The following is a 23,892-nucleotide window of genomic DNA, read 5'->3' as shown; positions in this document are numbered from 1 at the left end:
TTGTCTCCTCTCTTGTATAGGCCTTATGGACTAACTGCCCCTCAAAAGCACAAGTGCCCCTCTAGCTCTGGCATTAACAAGAGTGGGTAGCCGTGTTAGTCACAGAAAATCGAATAAAAGTCAGGTAATACTTAAATGACTAACTAGAGAAAAGATTGTGCATGAGCTTTCGTAGCTTCAACTACTCCATCAGATGCAACTGATGAAGTAGTTGTAGCTACGAAAGCTCATGCACATTCTATTTTCTAGTTAGTCATTTAAGTGTTACCTGACTTTTATTCGATTAACAAGATTGTGCACCTTCTCGAAATGGAAAACTACCCCTTGCAAGCACAAATACCCCTCTCGCAATAATAATAATAATTGTGCGCCTCTCGAGATTGAAAATTAGCCATCATCATCACGATAACTTCTCGAGATGGAAAACTGCCTCTCGAAAGCACAATCGTATTAGTGCCCGCTCGCAGCATCAAAATTGTGCCCCTCTCATGGAAAACTGGTCTCTAAAAATAATAGTGCTCCTCCTCATGCGAATAAAATGGTCACTGAGTTGGCCATCAAAAGCAACAGTGCCCCTCTCGCGAAAGAAAAACAATGGTCTCTCTGCATAACTAGTCAAATTCATGGGCGGACCTAGAGAGGTTACTGGCAGGGGCGGAGGGTGTGCGGTGGTGCCGAAGGCCCAATGGCGGATCCAAAAAGGGGGGGGGGCAACGGGGCCATGCCCCCCCCAAAAAAAAACACACACGAACCCAATTTTTTTTGTGACGTCACAAAAAGGCAGCCACTGCGTACACCACCATCTTTTTGCCAAAATTGGTTAAAGTGGTCAGAAATTGCCTCAGATCGCACCTCAGAGCATCTAAAATACATTTTCCCCCGGGGACCTTAAGCGGGCCCCGAACCCCACGCCGTGAATTTGTGGGCCCACTTTTTGATGACCATTTTTTTTGACACCCCCTCCCCCAAAAAAGAACAACTTGTGTTCTGGATCCGCCATTGCAGAGGCCGAAGGGCTCTCAGCTCACTTTCACACTGACGGAAGGTGCCACTCATTCTGTATGACCCTTTTGGGTGTTGCCTCCCAGTTCGAAAAGCGTTCCGCCGCCCCTGTTGACAGATATAGCGGGGAGGGGGTGTTTTTGATAAAAAAAATGCTAGTGAAATTAGAAACCATTGACAAGCATTCTATTCTCGTACATTTTCATCATTATCAAGCATTAATACAGCCACGAGCCCACGAAGGGATGAAAATCACACATATTTGTACATTGCAACAATATATATATATACACAATTTTTAATTCGTTTTGTTTTTTATTGATTTAGTATTATTATTATTATTATTTTTTTTTTGGGGGGGGGAATAACATTGTAGTTGTGGAGTCGTTGCTGGTTAAGTTTCATTTGACACATGATGCAGCGAGCAGCTGGACATGGTTTCGGCCGATAAACTACGGGCTGATTCAGGCGTTGGATCTTGGGAAGGACAGATTAAATTCGTAACGGTTGTCGAAATAACTGTGTATTCTTAGTTGGCAACATGCAAGACAAGAGACCCCAATAAACATTTTTGCCACTCCCACTTCCACTCCCATGAGTTTTTTCTTTCTTTTCAGAGTTGAACACATAATTTGGTTATTATAAACAACATGCAAAAATTATTGGCCAACTTTACTACGAATCATATTGGCCAAGTTATCATTAAATCAACCTATTTGCCAAGAATCATATAAGCCAAGTTATTTACAAATCATCCTATTGGCCAAGATATTTGTAAATCGTCCTATTGGCCAAGTTGTTTAAAAATCATCCTTTTGGCCAAGTTATTTACAAATCATCCTATTGGCCAAGATATTTGTAAATCGTCCTATTTGCCAAGTTATTTACAAATCATCATATAGGCCAAGTTATATACAAATCATCCTTTAGGCCAATTTATTTGCAAATCATTATTGGCAAGTAAAAATGATTAGTTTATACTAACACAGTGATACCCGTCATAACAGTGCTCTTTGAACATTGCCATAAAAGCACAAAAGGCTGAAGTTTTGAACCCAAAATTAACATCTGGTATCATATTTCAATTGGAGGAGGCCCTTCCAGGCATCCGTAACACTGAGTATACCACGATTGTAAAATACGTCAATGAAAGGCAAACAAAAAAACAATAAATGTATAACAATATTCATGTATTCAACAAGACACAGTTTTTCTCCATTACAAAACCGACACGTAATATTATAGTGTTATTCGAATTTGTCTAAGTTGTACCGGTGAAGCTAGCAAGAGTCAAAATAGAAGGGGTCAGCTCATATAGGCCTATTCCAACGTTTCGTCCCTGTTCTCATTTCTTTTAAGACAAGACAAGAACCGATTTTACTTTCGAGACAAGACAGATTTCAGCCAGTCAGATGGTTCAGGTATCTGAGAGTAGCGACAACGGAGGATCTGTCGAAGCACCAACTTGAATTGAGGATGCTTTGCCGTGTAGATGATGGGGTTTACACAGCTATTAAGGATAGTGATGGTTCCTAAGTAGAGAGCAAACTCACGACTACTTTGTACGGCCAGAGAAATGAAATAAGGAGACATCACCAAGAAGAATAAGACGCAGAATACCATGAAGAGATTCTTGGTGATAGCAAGCTGCTGACGGCTGATTTCTCGCCGGTTGCATTTGGCTACGTCGTTGATGGACATCCCTTGCCCTGTGGACTCGGTCGATACGCTTAAACTGACGGTAGACTTCCCAACTGATTTGTTATTCTGTGCTTCGCTATCTTGCTGAGTGCGTCTCTTCTTCTGCTTCCTGAAGTGACGTTTGAGATGGATGTAGAGTGCCGTGTAGGCACTGATTATAATAAGGAGGGGGACCGGGAACAGACCAAGAGATTGAGCTAGGTTGTACTCTGCGCCGCGGGGATGACCATCCTTGTCTGAACACGTGTTGTCCTGAGGATCGTAACCAAAGTCGCCAATGCCAAGAATTGGCGGTAAGACGAACACGATCGACGGGATGACCCAAGTCGCAGCGATCATGGCGGAGACTTTTCCCGGGGAGTACCAACGACTGTATGTCGCAGGTCTCTGGGTGACCAGCATGAAGCGATTGAAGGCTATCGCCGCCGATGAGTAAAGGCTTGCACCAAGGCCGGTGTAAAACTGCACAGCCGCGATGTAGCATGGGATCTCTGTAGCTAACGGCCAGGAGCCGTGGCTCAGTATGGCGACGGCCTGCCACGGGCAAGACAGACTCGTCCAGAAATCGGCCAGGCTGAGGTTGACCACGAAGGCGTTGGTCACCGTGCGGAGTTTCTTGGACAGGAACACCGACCAGATCACGAGGCTGTTCCCAACGAGTCCAAGGACCGCGGCTAAGACCCATACGCAGGCCACGCCGATGCGGGCATTGTACGGATGCAGAAATGGACTGAGGGTAGCCGGGTCCACGGTGGTGACGTTCATGATCGACGATGTGTTATTCATATTTTTTTCCGGCCTGATCAATAAAACTAGCTGGAATCTAGTACAGAGCAAGTTGAATTTAGTTCATGTGGGCCGATAAGCAGGGGAAAGTGTTTTAAAAGCGTTTATTATAACTCTTTTGATACAACGCCTTCGTAAAAAGCTAACAGCTTCATCGCTTGTCACTTCGAATCTGCCACACTAAATGTCGGCGCAGGGTCTTTTATCACAACTGTGCAAACACTTTCAAACGGAGTCAACATTTAACTCTTCATCAAATTAAAAGGATGCTTGTGAAGAGAAAATGAAAGGACACAAAGCGGTACCTCATGGCACACTGATAATTTGTTAGACATGTCTTTGTACAAAAGGAACATAAAATGGAGTCAACTCTAATTGTGTTTCCATTATACTCTTAAAGTGCGTGGTTAAAGAGTAACCACATTGTGGTTATTATTCTTTTACCACTTTGCGAAATTAAAAATTGAGCGCCATGGATTGGTAATATCAATCTGTACTGCAATTCATTGAAGATACCCGAAATTTAACTCTACCCCCCCCCCATTAATGTACCTTCTAAGATTGTAGCTACTTAGAAGTAGCTGAAGCCCCCCCCCTCCCCCCCCCCCCCCAAAAAAAAAAAAAAAATGTGGGAGGCGTTTGAGTTGTACTGGACTCGTTGATGGTTATAGGTTGAACTTGACAACTTATGTAGCCCTGGCGCTGGGCTAGATTCATACGATACACTATGCGCTGATTCAGGCGTTGGATCTTGGGAAAGATTTAATGTTTTCACGCTTGTCCATAATTATTACTGTTTAACTCTAGATGGCAACATGCAAGACAAAAGACATCCGTGAGCATTTATACAACTCCAACCTTACGTGCAAGTAACCCCTTTTTTGAGAGAGAGAGAGAGTTGAGAACATAATGTGGTTATTTTGCAAATCATCCAATAGGCCAACCTAATGACAAATTATCCGTTTGATCAAATTATTTACAATTCACATTGGCCAAGTTATTTACAAATCATGATATTGGCCAATTTAAGTGATTAGTTTAAGACTAAACATAAAGATACCCCTGTTTGAACATTGACAAAGAGCAAAATAGCCTTTAGGTCTGCACCCAAGCTAAACATCTGATATAATTTCCTCCTTTTGGGTTTTTTAAGAAAATTTATTTCCAAGAGTGTATCAAAGTTAAGACCATCCAGGTGGTTCGCACTTCTCCAATACTTTCGGAAATAGCGTATACCCCGATATTTATAAAGGTGAACAATGAACATACAGTTTACAGCTTACTCACATGTAATATACTTGATACATACATGACTGAGACATGCATCTTTTACAATCGAGTATACCGTGTTTGTAATATACATCATTGGCCAAGTTGTTTAAAAATCATCCTTTTGGCCAAGTTATTTACAAATCATCCTATTGGCCAAGATATTTGTAAATCGTCCTATTGGCCAAGTTATTTACAAATCATCATATAGGCCAAGTTATATACAAATCATCCTTTAGGCCAATTTATTTGCAAATCATTATTGGCAAGTAAAAATGATTAGTTTATACTAACACAGTGATACCCGTCATAACAGTGTTCTTTGAACATTGCCATAAAAGCACAAAAGGCTGAAGTTTTGAACCCAAAATTAACATCTGGTATCATATTTTAATTGGAGGAGGCCCTTCCAGGCATCCGTAACACTGAGTATACCACGATTGTAAAATACGTCAATGAAAGGCAAACAAAAAAACAATAAATGTATAACAATATTCATGTATTCAACAAGACACAGTTTTTCTCCATTACAAAACCGACACGTAATATTATAGTGTTATTCGAATTTGTCTAAGTTGTACCGGTGAAGCTAGCAAGAGTCAAAATAGAAGGGGTCAGCTCATATAGGCCTATTCCAACGTTTCGTCCCTGTTCTCATTTCTTTTAAGACAAGACAAGAACCGATTTTACTTTCGAGACAAGACAGATTTCAGCCAGTCAGATGGTTCAGGTATCTGAGAGTAGCGACAACGGAGGATCTGTCGAAGCACCAACTTGAATTGAGGATGCTTTGCCGTGTAGATGATGGGGTTTACACAGCTATTAAGGATAGTGATGGTTCCTAAGTAGAGAGCAAACTCACGACTACTTTGTACGGCCAGAGAAATGAAATAAGGAGACATCACCAAGAAGAATAAGACGCAGAATACCATGAAGAGATTCTTGGTGATAGCAAGCTGCTGACGGCTGATTTCTCGCCGGTTGCATTTGGCTACGTCGTTGATGGACATCCCTTGCCCTGTGGACTCGGTCGATACGCTTAAACTGACGGTAGACTTCCCAACTGATTTGTTATTCTGTGCTTCGCTATCTTGCTGAGTGCGTCTCTTCTTCTGCTTCCTGAAGTGACGTTTGAGATGGATGTAGAGTGCCGTGTAGGCACTGATTATAATAAGGAGGGGGACCGGGAACAGACCAAGAGATTGAGCTAGGTTGTACTCTGCGCCGCGGGGATGACCATCCTTGTCTGAACACGTGTTGTCCTGAGGATCGTAACCAAAGTCGCCAATGCCAAGAATTGGCGGTAAGACGAACACGATCGACGGGATGACCCAAGTCGCAGCGATCATGGCGGAGACTTTTCCCGGGGAGTACCAACGACTGTATGTCGCAGGTCTCTGGGTGACCAGCATGAAGCGATTGAAGGCTATCGCCGCCGATGAGTAAAGGCTTGCACCAAGGCCGGTGTAAAACTGCACAGCCGCGATGTAGCATGGGATCTCTGTAGCTAACGGCCAGGAGCCGTGGCTCAGTATGGCGACGGCCTGCCACGGGCAAGACAGACTCGTCCAGAAATCGGCCAGGCTGAGGTTGACCACGAAGGCGTTGGTCACCGTGCGGAGTTTCTTGGACAGGAACACCGACCAGATCACGAGGCTGTTCCCAACGAGTCCAAGGACCGCGGCTAAGACCCATACGCAGGCCACGCCGATGCGGGCATTGTACGGATGCAGAGATGGACTGAGGGTAGCCGGGTCCACGGTGGTGACGTTCATGATCGACGATGTGTTATTCATATTTTTTCCGGCCTGATCAATAAAACTAGCTGGAATCTAATACAGAGCAAGTTGAATTTAGTTCATGTGGGCCGATAAGCAGGGGAAAGTGTTTTAAAAGCGTTTATTATAACTCTTTTGATACAACGCCTTCGTAAAAAGCTAACAGCTTCATCGCTTGTCACTTCGAATCTGCCACACTAAATGTCGGCGCAGGGTCTTTTATCACAACTGTGCAAACACTTTCAAACGGAGTCAACATTTAACTCTTCATCAAATTAAAAGGATGCTTGTGAAGAGAAAATGAAAGGACACAAAGCGGTACCTCATGGCACACTGATAATTTGTTAGACATGTCTTTGTACAAAAGGAACATAAAATGGAGTCAACTCTAATTGTGTTTCCATTATACTCTTAAAGTGCGTGGTTAAAGAGTAACCACATTGTGGTTATTATTCTTTTACCACTTTGCGAAATTAAAAATTGAGCGCCATGGATTGGTAATATCAATCTGTACTGCAATTCATTGAAGATACCCGAAATTTTGCTCCACCCCCCCCCCCATTAATGTACCTTCTAAGATTGTAGCTACTTAGAAGTAGCTGAAGCCCCCCCCCTCCCCCCCCCCCCAAAAAAAAAATGTGGGAGGCGTTTGAGTTGTACTGGACTCGTTGATGGTTATAGGTTGAACTTGACAACTTATGTAGCCCTGGCGCTGGGCTAGATTCATACGATACACTATGCGCTGATTCAGGCGTTGGATCTTGGGAAAGATTTAATGTTTTCACGCTTGTCCATAATTATTACTGTTTAACTCTAGATGGCAACATGCAAGACAAAAGACATCCGTGAGCATTTATACAACTCCAACCTTACGTGCAAGTAACCCCTTTTTTGAGAGAGAGAGAGAGTTGAGAACATAATGTGGTTATTTTACAAATCATCCAATAGGCCAACTTAATGACAAATTATCCGTTTGATCAAATTATTTACAAATCACATTGGCCAAGTTATTTACAAATCATGATATTGGCCAATTTAAGTGATTAGTTTAAGACTAAACATAAAGATACCCCTGTTTGAACATTGACAAAGAGCAAAATAGCCTTTAGGTCTGCACCCAAGCTAAACATCTGATATAATTTCCCCCTTTTGGGTTTTTTAAGAAAATTTATTTCCAAGAGTGTATCAAAGTTAAGACCATCCAGGTGGTTCGCACTTCTCCAATACTTTCGGAAATAGCGTATACCCCGATATTTATAAAGGTGAACAATGAACATACAGTTTACAGCTTACTCACATGTAATATACTTGATACATACATGACTGAGACATGCATCTTTTACAATCGACAGAGATTCAATTCTATCGAAAAGTTTGGTTACGGTACTCGTCGATGCAAATCCGAACCACCCAGCTGACCCCGGCAAGCACGTTGGTCGATAGGGTAAGACGTCTGCACTGGTACATGGGAGGTGGTTGGTTCGTGTCAAGTCCCAATAAGCTTACGATTGTTAGCTTAGGTAGAAGGGCCGCTGGTAATTTAAAAAAATCAAATATGTATGTATTGCCGCGGCCAGATGGTAAGATAACAATTTGCCGTGGCAAGATACCAAATTGCATTTATTTTAATTGGTTATGGCCCTTCTAGACATCCGTAACACTTAGTATACCGTGTTTGCAATATACATCATTGATTGACAGAGCCCGTTTTAAATTATTAATGTATTCAACAAGACACAGTCTTGCTCCGTTACAAACCGACCTGTTATTGACTTAGTTTTTATTCAAGTTTGTCTAACTTGTACCGGTGAAGCCAGCAGGAGTCACAATGAATGTACATATATACTTTTCGTTCCCGCACTTATTTCCTCTCGGACAAGACAAAACGCTTTTACTTCCTCCGAGACAAGACAGATTTCAGCCAGTCAGATGGTTCAGGTATCTGCGAGTAGCGACAGCAAAGGATCTTTCGAAGCACCAACTTGAATTGAGGATGCTTTGCCGCGTAGATGATGGGGTTTACCCAGCTATTCAGGATAGTGATGGTTGCCCCGTACAGAGCAAACTTACTACTGCTTCGCACGGCCAGAGATATGTAATAAGGGGACAACAACAGGAAGAAGATGCAGAAGACCATAAAGAGATTCTTGGTGATTGCAAGCTGTCGACGGCTGATCGCTCGCCGGTTGCATTTGGCTACGCCGTTTGTGGGCGTGGATAAGGACTCGGTCGATACACTGAAATAGACGGTAGACTTCCCAACTGTTTTGTCGTCCTGGGCTGGGCTTTTTTGTTCAGTGCGTCCCCTCTTCTGCTTCCTGAAGTGACGTTTGAGATGAATGTAGAGTGCTGTGTAGGAACTGATAATGATTAGCATAGGAACCGGGAACAGACCAAGAGATTGAGCAAGGTTGTACTCTTGGCCGCGGGGATGACCATCCTTGTCTGAACACGTGTTGTCCTGAGGATCGTAACCAAAGTCGCCAATGCCAAGAATTGGCGGCAAAAAGAACACGATCGACGGGATGACCCAAGTCGCAGCGATCATGGCGGAGACTTTTCTCGGGGAGTACCAACGACTGTATATTGCAGGTTTCTTAGTGACCAACATGAAGCGATTGAATGCTATCGCCGCCAACGAGTAATGGCTTGCACCAAGACCAGTGTAAAACTGCACAGCGGTGATGTAGCATGGGATCTCTGTAGCTAACGGCCAGGACCCGTGGCTCAGTATGGCGACGGCCTGCCACGGGTAAGACAGACTCGTCCAGAAATCAGCCAGGCTGAGGTTGACCACGAAGGCGTTGGTCACCGTGCGGAGTTTCTTGGACAGGACGACCGACCAGATCACGAGGCTGTTCCCAACGAGTCCAAGGACCGCAGCTACGATCCACACACAGGCCACACCGATTCGGGCATTGTACGGGTAAAGAGATGGATTAAGGGTAGCCGGTTCCATGGTGGTGAGGTTCATGATCGAAGATGTGTTATTCATACTCATCAAAGCCATGTTTGAATTTGTCCGGTCTGATCTGCAAACTAGCATGAAATTCAGTTAAGAACCAGTTGCATCTTTTGTTCATGTAGGAAAATTGCAAAGCGTCTGATATAACTGTAATGCACATTGATACAGAGCTAACGGCTTGACTGCATGGGTCTTCGTGTAGTATTGCCAAAAATCTGCTTCATTAACCAAAATTGTAAGTGAAAAGAGGAAAAAAGATACTTCCCTGGAGATGCATTTTGCAGATGAAATTTTGAATGTCTATATGTATAGCACTTAGGTGGTACCTCATGGCGCACTGATAATTTGTGAGACGTGTCTCCGTACAAAAGCTGCACAAAACGCAGGCAGCTCTAATTGTGTTTCCATTTTACTCTTAAAGTGCATTGTTAAACAGTAACTACACTGTGGTTATTATTTTACACTTCGTAGTCGTCAACTGTATTCAATATAAAAATTACAAGTTTCAACCAGTTGAATAATAGTACTTTTCCAATATGGAGGCTGTTTTCCTGAATTTTGGCATGCACAAAGTAGGATAGGTTCCCTTACGTCACGTTAAACGTGGCCATATATAGATAAAGAAAAACGATGCGCAAACGAATAGACTTGCTTTCAAATGCCAGTTAATCCGCGGAAACTGGTATATCAAAAACTGGTATATCAGCTCAAACTATAATTAAATAAAGACGAACGTTACTTTTGGCCCACTAATTTCGTTCTCGGATTATTGCCTATAAAAATGTGTGGTACCCCCCCCCAAAAAAAAATGTGGGAGGCTCTGAACCTGGGCCCGAAAGCCCTTGCGTTAATCCGTTAATATGCACACGTCAAGGACATGCTGTAATGTTAACGCGGCATTAACACATACTCCTGTTAATTAATAACAATAATACCCGATTAAGTGACTATGAAATAGAGAAAAAAAAGTACCGACAACTGCGAATGGTTCAAGGAGATATTTATCGACGCTTGTGTCACTTTTTCTTACTTCATCCTAGACAACACGGATTTCAGCCAGTCGGATGGTTCAGGTATCTGGGAGTATTGACAACGGAGGATCTTCCGAAGGACTCCCTTGAAATGAACATGGTTAACCGTGTAGATGATGGGGTTGACACAGCTGTTCAGAGTAGTGATGGTTAGTCCGTAGAGAGCAAACGTTCGACTGCTTGGTACTACCAGAGAGATGAAATAAGGAGAAATCAACAAGAAGAAGACGCAGAATACCATGAAGAGATTCTTGGTGATAGCAAGTTGCTGACGGCTGATTGCTCTCCGTTGGCTTTTGGCTACATCGTCGGTGGACATCCCTGAGGATTTGGTCGATACGGTCAAACTGACGGTTGACATCCCTACTGCCTTGTCATGCGGGGCTGGGCTATCGTGCTGAGTGCGTCTCCTCTTCTGCTTCCTGAAGTGACGTTTGAGATGGATGTAGAGTGCCGTGTAGGAACTGATGATGATGAGCATGGGGACCGGGAACAGACCAAGACACTGAACAAGGTTGTACTCTGGGCCGCGGGGATGATCATCTATATCTGTACACGTGTTGCTCTCATGATCGTAACCTAAGTTACCAATGTCAAGGAATGGCGGCACGAACAACACGATCGACGGGATGACCCAAGTCGCAGCGATCATGGCGGAGACTTTTCCCGGAGAGTACCAACGACTGTATGTTGCAGGTTTCTTGGTGACCAGCATGAAGCGATTGAAGGCTATCGCCGCCAATGAATAAAGGCTTGCGCCAAGACCAGTGTATAACTGCACAACGGCAATGTAGCATGGGATCTCTGTAGCTAACGGCCAGGACCCGTGGCTCAGTATGGCGACGGCCTGCCACGGGTAAGACAGACTCGTCCAGAAATCAGCCAGGCTGAGGTTGATCACGAAGGCGTTGGTCACCGTGCGGAGTTTCTTGGACAGGACGACCGACCAGATCACAAGGCTGTTCCCAACGAGTCCAAGGACAGCGGCTAAGATCCATACACAGGCCAACCCGATGCGGGCATTGTAGTGGTACAGAGATGGGCTAGGAGTAGCCGGTTCCATCGTGGTGACGTTCATGATTGAGGATGTGTTATTCATACTCATCAAAGCCATGTTTAAATGTGACCGGTCTGATCGGAAAACTAGCAATAGATTAAGTCAGAAGTAGTTGCATTTTAATTCTTGTAGGCCTACCGGTATATTCCAAATAAGTGTAAAGCGTTTGTTATAGGCCTCACTGTAATGCGCTTTGATACAAAGCTAACAGCTGCACTGCTTGTCAGTTCGTATAGTATTGCCAAATCTGCATCATCGAATAAAATGATGAACAAAATATCAGCGCAGCTTCTTTCACACACCTGTGTAACTAGTCCAGAGAGAGAAGGCAACGTTTAACATTGTGATAACAAAATTGAAATGATGCTTGTGTTGAGAAAATGAAAGGACAACAACATATTTCCGTGGAGATGCATTTTCCCGATGAAATTTTGATGTGGATATTTATATGTACAGCACGTTGGCGGTACCTCATGGCACATTGATAATTTGAGAGACGCAGCTTCATACAAAAGCTGCACAAAACGCAGTCAGCTCTGTTTGTGTTTCCATTACACTCTTAAAGTGCATGGTTAAAGAGTAACTACATTGCGGTTATTATTTAACACTTCGAAGTCGTCAACTGTATTTCATACAAAAGTTACAAATTTTCAACTGGTACTTTCCGTTTATGGAGGCTAATATTGATTGATAGTGGCACGAAATTTAATCAAAATGTGCAGAAGAAAAAAAGAGATGTTCTGTTTCAGAAACTTCGCATGCACAGAATTGGATAGGTTCCCTTACGTCACGTTAGTAACGTGGCCATAATGGGAAGAAAAACGATGCTTTAACGAACAGAATTGCTTTAAATTGCCAGTTAACCCGATAACGCTGGTATATCAAAAACTGGTATATCAGCCTGAAGCATAATTTAATGAAGATGAACTTTAGCCCAATGATTTCGTTCTCAGATTATTGCCTATTAAAAAATGTGTGGTACGCCCCACAATGTTGGAAGCTGTGGGCCCTGGGCCCGAAAGCCATTGTCTTAATCCGTTAATACGCACGCGTCAAGGACGTGCTGTGTTTTCAGCGCCGCATTAACACATACTCCTGTGGATTGAGAACAATAATACCCGATTATGTGACTGTGAAACAGAAAAATGGACTGGCGATTGCGAGTGGTTCAATATATGCTTGTGTCACTTTTAATTTGTTTTTACTTTTTCCTAGACAACACGGATTTCAACCAGTCGGATGGTTCAGGTATCTGGGAGTATTGACAACGAAGGATCTTCCGAAGTACCCCCTTGAAATGAAGATGGTTAACTGTGTAGATGATGGGGTTGACGCAGCTATTCAGGATAGTGATGGATAGTCCATACAGAGCAAACGGTCGACTGCTTGGTACGACCAGAGAGATGAAATAAGGAGAAACAAGTACGAAGAAGACACAGAAGACCATGAAAAGATTCTTGGTGATAGCAAGTTGCTGACGGCTGATTGCTCTCCGTTGGCTTTTGGCTATATCGTCGGTGGACATCCTTGAGGATTTGGTCGATACGGTCAAACTGACGGTTGACATCCCTACTGCCTTGTCATGCGGGGCTTCGCTATCTTGCTGAGTGCGTCTCCTCTTCTGCTTCCTGAAGTGACGTTTGAGATGGATGTAGAGTGCCGTGTAGGAACTGATGATGATGAGCATGGGAACCGGGAAAATTCCAAGACACTGAGCAAGGTTGTAGTCTGGGCCGCGGGGATGAACATCTATGTCTGAACACGTGTTGTCCTGAAGATCGTAACCAAAGTCGCCAATGTCAAGAACTGGCGGCAAGAAGAACACGATCGACGGGATGACCCAAGTCGCAGCGAGCATGGAGGAGACTTTTCCCGGGGAGTACCAACGACTGTATGTTGCAGGTTTCTTGGTGACCAGCATGTAGCGATTGAAGGCTATCGCCGCCAACGAGTAAAGGCTTGCACCGATACCAGTGTATAACTGCACTGCGGCGATGTAGCATGGGACCTCTGTAGCTAACGGCCAGGACCCGTGGCTCAGTATGGCGACGGCCTGCCACGGGTAACACAGACTCGTCCAGAAATCGGCCAGGCTGAGGTTGACCACGAATGCGTTGGTCACCGTGCGGAGTTTCTTGGACAGGACGACCGACCAGATCACGAGGCTGTTCCCAACGAGTCCAAGGACCGCAGCTACGATCCACACACAGGCCACACCGATTCGGGCATTGTACGGGTAAAGAGATGGATTAAGGGTCGCTGGTTGCATGGTGGTGTGGTTCATGATCGACGATGTGTTGTTCATACTCATCAAAGCCATGTTTGAATTTGTCCGGTCAGATCGGAAAACAAAACGAAGGATTTAGTTCAGAAGTAGTTGCATTTTCATTTATGTAGGCCTATATGCCGAGAAAGTGTAAAGCGTTTGTTATAGGCCATACTGTCATGCGCTTAGATACATAGCTAACAGCCGCACTGTTTGTCGGTCGTATGGCATTGCCAATATCTGCATTGTTGAATGAGCACAATATCAGCGCAGCGTCTTTCATCACACCTGTGTAACCAATCCAGAGAGGAGTCAACGTTTAACATTGTGATAACAAAATCGTAATGATGCTTGTGTTGGGAAAATGAAAGGACAAAAACATATTTCCCTGGAGATGCATTTTCTCGATGAAATTTAATGTGGATGTTTTTGTGTACAGCACGTTGGCGGTACCTCCTGGCGCACTGATATTTTGTGAGACATGTCTTCGTACAAAAGTTGCACAAAACGCAATCAGCTCTTGTTGTGTTTCAACTTCACTTTTAAAATGTGTGGTTAAAGAGTAGCTACATGTGGTTATTCAGTGGCGTGACTAGAGTTAAACGTCTGAGGGGGCACCTAGGGGTGCATTCATTTTTTTCACGGGCGCAACTGCACTGAAGGCACGTTCAAGACTATAAATTGGGGCGCACCCGGTGGGGCACGGACTTCCACTGCGGGGCACGTGCTCCCGTCCCCCCCCCCCCTTTAGTCATGTCACGGTGGTTATTATCGACAACTCTGTAGTAGTCAACTGTATTCAACATAAAAGTTACAAATTTCCAACTAGTTGAATATTGGTACTGTTTAGTAAAGGAACATGATAATTGCATGGTGGTGAAATTTAATCGATAAATGAAAAGGGCGATTTCCGGAAATTGGGCATGCGCAAAATCGGGTAGGTCGCCCAACGTGGCGCTAGACGTGAACCATCGAAGGGCCAAGAACGGGTAGATTGCTTTAAAATGCCGGGTAGTCTACTACATGAACTGGTATATCTGTCTGAACTGTAAGTCCTCAATGTTACCTTTTTAACTAATAATTATGTTCTCATATTAAAGCTCCTTAAACATCTGTGGAAGGCGCCTCGAAACGTTGGTGGCTCTGGGACACGGGTCAGAAAGCCCCTACGTGAATACGCAACTAAGCACTCATCAAGGACGTGCTGTGATGTCAGCACCGCATTAACACATATTGCTGTAGATTAGGCCTACGTGACTTTGAAATAAAAACCGGATTGGCAAATGCGAATGGTTCGAGAAGATATTTATCGACGCTTGTGTCAGTTTTACTTCCTCCTAGACAACACGGATTTCAGCCAGTCGGATGGTTCAGGTATCTGGGAGTATTGACAACGGAGGATCTTTCGAAGGACTCCCTTGAAATGAAGATGATGAACCGTGTAGATGATGGGGTTGACGCAGCTATTCAGGATGCTGATGGTTAGTCCGTAGAGAGCAAACATTCGACTGCTTGGAATAACCAGAGAGATGAAATAAGGAGACATCAACAAGAAGAAAACGCAGAAGACCATGAAGAGATTCTTGGTGATTGCAAGCTGCTGACGGCTGATCCTTCGACGGTTGTGTTGAGCTACGTCTTTGGTTAGGTTCCCTTGGGACTCGGTCGATACGCTGAAACTGACGGTTGACTGCCCGAGGCCAACTTCATGGTCATCCTGGGCTGAGCTATCGTGCTGAGTGCGTCTCCTCTTCTGCTTCCTGAAATGACGTTTGAGATAGATGTAGAGTGCCGTGTAGGAACTGATGATGATGAGCATTGGAACCGGGAACAGCCCAAGAGACTGGGCAAGGTTGTAGTCTGGGCCGCGGGGATGACCATCCTTGTCAAAACATGTATTGTCCTGAGGATCGTAACCAATGTCGCCAATGCCAAGAATTGGGGGCAAGAAGAACACGATCGACGGGATGACCCAAGTCGTAGCGATCATGGCTGCGACTTTTCCAAGGGTGTACCAGCGACTGTATGTCGCAGTTTGCTGGGTGACCAGCATTAAGCGATTGAAGGCTATTGCCGCCAATGAGTACAGACTTGCACCAAGACCGGTGTATAACTGCACAGCGGCGATGTAGCATGGGACCTCTGTAGCTAACGGCCAGGAGCCGTTGCTCAGTATGGCGATGGCCTGCCACGGGTAAGACAGACTCGTCCAGAAATCGGCCAGGCTGAGGTTGACCACGAAGGCGTTGGACACCGTGCGGAGTTTCTTGGACAAGACGACCGACCAGATCACAAGGCTGTTCCCAACGAGTCCAAGGACCGCGGCTAAGATCCACACACAGGCCACGCCGATGCGGGCATTGTACGGGTAGAGAGATGGGCTAAGGGTAGCCGGTGCCATGGTTGTGACGTTCATGATGGACGATGTGTTAATCATACTCGTGCAAGGCTTTATGTAGGGAAAACATATAAGCATTTGTTATAACTAGAATCACCTCTGATACAAAGCTAACAGCTTCACCGCATTTCAGTTCATAGCATTGCCAGTATCTGCAACATTTACAAATGAGCAAAAGTGTCAGCGCAGGGTCCTTTATCACACCTGTGCAGCCAATCCCGCGCGGAGGCAGCTATAACCTTCTCAGAAAATTGAAATGCTGCTTGTGCAAGAGTAATGAAGGGACAAATAATGTAATTTCTCCGATGATGTATTTTCCGGATGGCATGTTGATGTAGATCAACTTAAGTGGCACTTAAAGGCACGCACTGTTGATTTATGACACGAGCCTTCGTACAAAAGTTTCACAAAAAGCCGAGACCTCTAATTTTGTTTCCGTGATACTCTTGAGAGTGCGTGGTTAAAAAGTAACCATGTGGTTATCATTTACTGCTTTAATTAGTCGTCAGCTGTGTTTATAAACGTAAAAGTACCTCTACTCAACGTGAAAATTATATTCAACTAGTTGAACGCAATTGAACACTGCACTAAATTAATAGTACCACGATATTTAATCGAAAAGTGAAAAATGCGGTCTGTTTGCGGAATTGGGTATGCACAAAATGTGATGCGATCAAGCTAAATGAGTCGTTTGTCTGGAACTTTCATTTGGAGATTCAGGACAAAATAGGCCACTTCGTCACATCACTTCATCACATCTCTTGGTGTGCCGACTTCCATCATTTTTGAATTAAAGATGGTACATGTACCAGCATGCGGTTTTCACAGCAGTAATGCTGAGATTGTGCTCTTTTCAAATCTGTAAAAAAATTGACCAGCGTCAACAGACGACTCATTTAGCTTGATCGCATCACACATGGTAAAGGTGGCTCAACGTTGTCCTACTAGGTTGAACAATCGTAAGACGAATACACTTGCTTTACATGTCAGTTACATGAACTGGTAAATCAGTCGAACTTCATGTTTTGGCCGAATTCAAATATGAACGTTCAATGATTATTAGCAACTACACTCTTAAAATCCTGACAACATTCGACCCGGAATTCGGGTTATATTTGAACTTTCACCCTTTTGGGTCCAAAGAAGACAAAATGATTTTTTTTATGCCAAAATGACACTTTTTTCTTGTCAAAATGACAATTGACTGTGCCATAATGACACTTTTTCTGGTCAACATGGCATTTTTGGTGCGTCAGAACGACACATTTACGAGGCAAAATGCACAGGGAAGTGACCAGGAAAGTGTCATTTAACCCAGAATAGTGTTGGGTCAAAGTTTACCCAGGGCCCCCAAAAGGCCCTGGGACCCGTGCCTGAAGGTCGGGCGTTCATCCGCTACCGTGCTCTCGACTCATCAAATGACGCCGGTGATGTGATGTCTGCACCGCATCATAAGACTCGGGTGGTTTACTCGAGGACGTGACTATGTGTAAGATAAGAAAGACTCTTTATTGCGAATGAGCTCCAGGACAAATATTTACCCATAGTTGTGTCCATTGAAACATTGTAATGTGACACCTCGTTTTCCCTTTTGTTTTCTCCAAGACAACACGATTTTCAGCCAATATCGGTTGGTTAAGGTATCTGCGAGTACATGGGCATCAATCGGTGGGGACGGGGGACAAGCCCCCCCCCCCCCCGCCACTTTAAAAAGTGAGGGGGGGGGGCGATATCATATCCCCCCCCCCCCCACTTTTTTCGTCCCCGAATAAATATTGTAGCCTACATTATTTTGATTCTGTAGCTACGAAAAGCTGATCCAATGACTCCAATTTCGAAAATGATGTTTAAATGATGATCTTTTGCTTTTGCGGGCCCCGAACCCCACGCCGTTACGGCTTCGCGCTACGTGCTCGCATGATTTCTGTCTCCCCCCCCCGCCACTTTGAAAAGTGGGGGGATGTCATATCGTTCGTGTCCCCCACTTTTTTCGTCCCCGAATAAATTGTAGCCTACATTATTTTGATTCTATAGCTACGAAAAGCTGATTCAATGACTCCAATTTCGAAAATGATATTTAAATGATGATCTTTTGCTTTTGGCGGCCCCGAACCCCACGCCGTTACGGCTTCGCGCTACGTGCTCGCATGGTTTCTGATGAAGTATGGTCCCCCCCCCCCCACACACACACTCACACTTTTGAGGAGCGATTGACGCCCTGTGCGAGTTTTATTTACGACATAGGAGTTCAGGGAGGTTAGTCCAGCAGACATCAACAAGAAGAAGATGCAGAGGACCATGAAGAGATTCTTATAGTGGCCGCGGTTATCATTCCGATCTGTAAATATTGGTTTTCTATATCATCTATAGCAGATTCTACGTCTGACTGTAGCCATACCTACCCATTTATTTTCTTGCTTGTGTAGTGGTCGGCCCTGCTGTATTAGTCACAGGGGGAGATCCGTCCACCAGTTAAGGAGAATGCGAGAACACGGCAATCGTTGGACGTGACACTTCTTGATTTGCTCTCAATTAGTTGATGATTTATTACGGTGACATCCAGTATGAGGGGAAGCTTATCACAAGAAGTAAACCAAATACCCAAGAACCTATAAAGAAACAGAAAAACACTATTTTGAGCGCTCCGCAGCATGTACATTTCACAAGTTGATAGTCTATTTACACAGCAGAAAGCAAGACTTTCAGTACGCATTTATAATAAGCATTAACTTTTTAGTTAAGTCTTACCCTGACGGCTTAAAGTTGGCCAAAATGTGTAAGAAACATCAGATATAGCTACGTTATCCCACAAGCAGCCATCACAGCAAACAGGCCCTGCTTCCAAGCTGCAGGAGTCAAGCGTGGGTCCGAACCACTGATCTCTATGTAAAGACTGGATAGCTAATACAGAGCCGCACAATGTACGAATTTGACGCCATATTGGTGAGACCGGCTGGTGATCTACAAAGGACAAGTTGCCGTTTTTATAGACAGCATGATTTCTTTTGTAACGTCGCGGTTCACTTGACTTATATTTTGACCACCACCACTGACCGAGGTTAACTACAGTTTTTCTAATGTCGTGGTTACTAAAATGCCGCAAATATCACTTTTTCGGCGTTTTGAAATAATAATCACTACGGAAATGTGTCCCTTTTAGAACATCATAATATGTGTACGTGACCAAAATGCGCGTCAACTGTTGATACAACGCGCGCGTATTTACGCGTAGAACGTTCGTATTATACGCGGCCATCTTCGTGAGACCGGGGGCGAATTGGTCAATATGCAAAGTCTACTGTGTGAATGTTGTATGCATATCCGCTATCCAGTCTTTATATAGAGATCAGTGGTCCGAACTGTCTCCGAAAACGCGCAGACTTTGCAAGTGCAATGTATACAAATGTATACAATGTAATTAGCCACTTCCGGCCGACAAGAGTGTTGTCGAGAAAAATGCTTTGTAATTCGTCAGCACGTAGGGGTCAAAATGTCATAGGCAAAGGTTACCTGGCTGGGAAATCCCCAGATCCCTACATTTATTTACAGTCAAGTATTTCTTAGAATTCTACTGGTGGTATCTCCGATGGTTATATGCATGCATTTTAGTGTAACAATATAAACATAAAAAAAAGTAAGGCAATCGCACAGGAATAATTATGATGAAACACAAACCTCGTTGGAAAATCGTGCTGTTTGTTGAATAAACTCTGTGTCTTCATCAAAGTGGTGCTGCAAAACAAAAATGTGTGCATCACGAATTATGTGGTATGGTAACTTAATTAAACATTCAGAGTCGTCTGAAAACAAAATGTAAAGATCTGTTTAGTTGTATGTTCCCGACCTCGAGCATTTTGTGGACATATATACGACGTCTATAGTAAGTTATTAATAGAACAACCTGCTCTCGTTTATGTTGGAGAAAAGCGGGCAGGAGGTTCAATGAATTTGCGCTTTATGTGAGTCAAAACCATGTTGTCTTTGCCCAAACATAACACGTATTCACTTTAAGAGTAAGGTTAATGGTCACATGAGCAAACACAATGCATGCTGAGAATTCAATATTGCTGACATTGGCACGCAATGCCACTTTCCGTTCCACCTTTTCTACAAAATTTTCCCTTTTTTGGGAGGAGGGGTATTTTTTAACATTTCTTTCATGACAAATACATGACAAATTTCATGAACAGAATTCTAACATCTTCATGTTTGCCGATTTGGGTTAAAAAACCCTCAAATTTCTGGGACATAATAACGACGTATGAGGATTTCTCTCCCACCCCTAAAAAAGCGCCTTCTGGCGGGTGACTTTGGATGCGACAGGTGTTTTTTAATCAATTGAATATTGACTCAAATAATGTTTGCGGCAAATTTCAAAGAATGTGAATGAGAAATGTAAATATTAAAAAAAAAATTAAAAATGGGCAAACAATGCCAGACGATTCAATTTATGGCACAGGTGTTTTCATGCATACCAGCACCTATAAATGAGTACAAGTGTTGACCGTTTCCCGCACTTCTCCATGCACTGATAGCGTACATGCAATAGGTTGAACATGTACATGTACATGTACATGTACATGTACATGTACATGTACATATACATGTACATGAAGGCCTACTATGTATGTATCAGGCAGCAAGCATATGGCCCGAGTGGTGGAAGCGGTAGTTATTAAACAACTATTATAATATTTTTTATGATAGCAAACAGATGAACACATACGTACGTACGCGTTTTAATCATACGGCTTCAAAGTAAACATGTGCGACTCGTATCACGAACAAGCACCCAAGCAACTCGATTTTTGCGAGTCAAACTTAAAAATGATCATTTAAACAGAATGGTTGTATGGACGTTTATATGCTACTAAATACACTTCATGACGCAGTGCCCCTTCGCCACTGCCCCCGCTGCCCCAATGTATCCAAAATGCATTGCGTTTCCGTACAGGTTTTTTTATACGAGCGATAAGCTTCGTTCCTACCCTCCCCCTCCCCCCGCCCTGCAATTTGTAGGGCGATGGTACGAGCGAAGCAATAAGCCGAGGACGGGCAACCTCGGGAGAAGGCGCCAATCGGGGCGAGCAAAACAACATTCCAGCGCGGCCAAATTCAAGTTAGGAAATGCAACACAATTAGGATGGGGAGCAAAACCCCCGTTTCCTGAAAACTAAATTCGACCCCGGGGTATCATGTTCCCGTTGAGGGCATAAAAACTCATGTACCATTATTACAACAGACATGTTTTCGTTATTTTGTAGAATTGTATTATGTAGGAATAGACCATTATTATATTGCGGCCATCTTGATTTTTCCCGCCCATTCAAATCAACCTAACCAAAGCGAGGCTGGAAGGAAAAAATAGTCTGGTTCCTTTTTGCACAAACGATTATCATTCAGTACTGTTATTGGATACAGGGAACATGACTGAAATAGTGGCGGCATGATAAAGGTCTATTGTGCGTGACTGCACCGCATTTGTGCCAGATTGCGGAGCACACATGTATTGTGCACATTCTGTCTGAAGCTAAAATTCAATTACCTTTAGGTCCCGGTGAATCAGATTCGATTTACTTAACAAGAACGACCCAAAATTATCGCTTCGACAAACTGTGATAATGAATTCAAGCTCGATTTGGATCAACGTCCGTACCTGCATGCGCACGCTTTCTGTTTTTTAATTATTTGCATGCTGTGATGCTGTCCGCGTGAAGCGGGTTTACATTTTGCGGCAAACAAATACAGCGAACGTGTTCTACAATACCCAAGTTAGCCATGAATTCCCGAATCGGGGCGTGTTTTTTGTTTTCCTTGTATGTGTCGGACCCTTTTTACTTTAATTTCTTACAACCTTGAGCACACTCTTGTCAGCCAAAAGGAAAAATAGTAAGAATCTCCGACAACTCCCAGATTTCTTTTTGCGCAATAATAGTTACAAATTATGTGTGAGATCTAATGGTTAACATTTGATTGGCGAGATGAATCTGACCTACATCTTTGTTGGTACAAAACTTATCTTTTAAGTTTCCGACGAAGACTGTTACAAATACTGCAGCTTCAGGAAACGGCCGTACATGTTTCAACCTCCACACTTTGGTGTAGGCCTCCAAGGTTTTACGAATGTAATGGTAAATGCTGATCCAAAACCCATGGGCGTTGCCAGGATTTTTTCCAGAAGGGGGGGGGTGGCAAAGTTTTCAGAATCATCGTATTTTCTCTAGTACATGTAAATTCATTTTATCGAGGATGGGCGAGGGGACATTTGACCACACCAGACCACCCCATTGACACCCCTGCGGACGCCCATGTTGTTAAATGTGCATTGTGACTTCCCTCCTTGTCTGTAGTTTTTTTTTTGGCTTTTTTTAGGGGGGGGGGTTCGAAAGGCGAATCGGGAGGGGGGCAAGAGGACAAATGTCTCAAATCGCACCACAGAGCATCTAGAATCCCCCCAAAAATCGGGTCAAGCGCCCCCTCCCCTTGTTCCCCCCTCACGACGCCCATGTTGTTAAATGTATATTGTGACTTCGCTCCTTGTCTTTATTTTTTTTTTAAGGTGGATCCCCCTGAGGGGCAAGAGGGACCATGCCCCCCCCCCCAAGTTTGTTTTTAAGTGACGTCGCAATAAAGGCAGGCACTGCGTACACCACCATCATTTCCAAAGTGGTCAGAAATTGCTCAGATCGCACCACAGAGCATCTAGAATAAAAAAAATCGGAGCAAGCGCCCCTCCCCTTGTGCCCCCCCCCCCACCCTCGCGACGCCCATGCCAAAACAATATGCCAGTGAAATTAAGTGCTAATCAATCCTTAGTCTGACCCGACGATTCCCAGACGTGTCCGTGCAAATCGTGTGCATATAGCCGACGCGAATTAATAGAACACCGGAAGTGATTAATATGCTGTTTAAGTGCTGAAACTAGAGGTGCAACTAGTGACAGCTCGTATCATCTAGTATAATTATGAATAATTAAATATTAACAAAAATTGCCAAAGCAAGCTCCAGTTAATGAATTCAAACTTTATGGGTTGGTTAAAGATAGAGTGTAAACCATTTGTCATTGGAGAATTTTTTTCTTGAAGCGACTAAATTGAAATCGACGATCATTCTCGCTGATATGGCAACCGCACGCGCGCGTGTGTGCGTCGTGCCAACGCAATTGCAAGTGTGTATTTGCCTGCAATCGGAGACCCCCTATTGTCCCTGTTTTGTTTGTACCATACCTTGTTAGGAAGACCTCCCACATGTTTTGTACACGATCGCCAAATTGGGGACTTTCAGGAATTGGGGACCCTATTGCCTCTATTGTTCAACGTCCCCCATTGAATGCAGAAGCAAACTAGCTTGCACCAACTCAAATCACGGATTCGCCCAATTGCCAACAAACTGCCCACGGAAATTTCCAGAAAATGTGTCGCTTGACACACCTTCTTTTATTGTTTTCTTCCAAATGACAGAAAGGAAGAAGGTTTATATACCATCTTTGAACCAAGTATTGAGCGCTGATATCGGCTGCCGCGTGGTCCCATGGCCTGATGAACGGGGTAATAATAAATTGTAAATCGGTTAAGATTGTTGATATACGATGGATATAAAGCACAATTATTATTGGTCGGTTATTTTTTTGACAGATGCA

General features: G+C 43.8%; 6 protein-coding genes across 6 annotated transcripts; all 6 read right to left on the bottom strand.

The window, feature by feature from the left end:
- Window positions 1-2,361: 2,361 nt before the first annotated feature.
- On the bottom strand, window positions 2,362-3,489 carry LOC119736525 (G-protein coupled receptor moody-like). The gene has a single exon (XM_038210538.1). It carries the CDS (start codon window positions 3,487-3,489, stop codon window positions 2,380-2,382), a length of 1,110 nt encoding a protein of 369 aa, XP_038066466.1. The 3' UTR covers window positions 2,362-2,379.
- Window positions 3,490-5,426: 1,937 nt separating this feature from the next.
- Window positions 5,427-6,554, bottom strand: LOC119736524 (protein trapped in endoderm-1-like). Its single transcript, XM_038210537.1, has one exon. It carries the CDS (start codon window positions 6,552-6,554, stop codon window positions 5,445-5,447), a length of 1,110 nt encoding a protein of 369 aa, XP_038066465.1. The 3' UTR covers window positions 5,427-5,444.
- A 1,873-nt stretch (window positions 6,555-8,427) lies between these two features.
- LOC119737393 (protein trapped in endoderm-1-like) lies at window positions 8,428-9,546 on the bottom strand. Its single transcript, XM_038211719.1, has one exon. The coding sequence runs from the start codon at window positions 9,544-9,546 to the stop codon at window positions 8,428-8,430; it is 1,119 nt and encodes a 372-aa protein (XP_038067647.1).
- Window positions 9,547-10,527: 981 nt separating this feature from the next.
- Window positions 10,528-11,944, bottom strand: LOC119736913 (melatonin receptor type 1B-A-like). The gene has a single exon (XM_038210940.1). It carries the CDS (start codon window positions 11,644-11,646, stop codon window positions 10,528-10,530), a length of 1,119 nt encoding a protein of 372 aa, XP_038066868.1. The 5' UTR covers window positions 11,647-11,944.
- A 441-nt stretch (window positions 11,945-12,385) lies between these two features.
- Window positions 12,386-14,352, bottom strand: LOC119738796 (melatonin receptor type 1B-A-like). The gene has a single exon (XM_038213756.1). The coding sequence runs from the start codon at window positions 13,907-13,909 to the stop codon at window positions 12,791-12,793; it is 1,119 nt and encodes a 372-aa protein (XP_038069684.1). The 5' UTR covers window positions 13,910-14,352; the 3' UTR covers window positions 12,386-12,790.
- Window positions 14,353-14,647: 295 nt separating this feature from the next.
- Window positions 14,648-16,292, bottom strand: LOC119736523 (G-protein coupled receptor moody-like). Its single transcript, XM_038210536.1, has one exon. The coding sequence runs from the start codon at window positions 16,290-16,292 to the stop codon at window positions 15,183-15,185; it is 1,110 nt and encodes a 369-aa protein (XP_038066464.1). The 3' UTR covers window positions 14,648-15,182.
- Window positions 16,293-23,892: the final 7,600 nt, after the last annotated feature.

The sequence above is a fragment of the Patiria miniata genome, unplaced genomic scaffold (assembly GCF_015706575.1).
Source record: "Patiria miniata isolate m_02_andy unplaced genomic scaffold, ASM1570657v1 HiC_scaffold_3, whole genome shotgun sequence".
Lineage (NCBI taxonomy): Eukaryota > Metazoa > Echinodermata > Asteroidea > Valvatida > Asterinidae > Patiria > Patiria miniata.
Note: the sequence above shows the minus strand (reverse complement) of the source record. Positions and strands in the feature narration are given on the sequence as shown.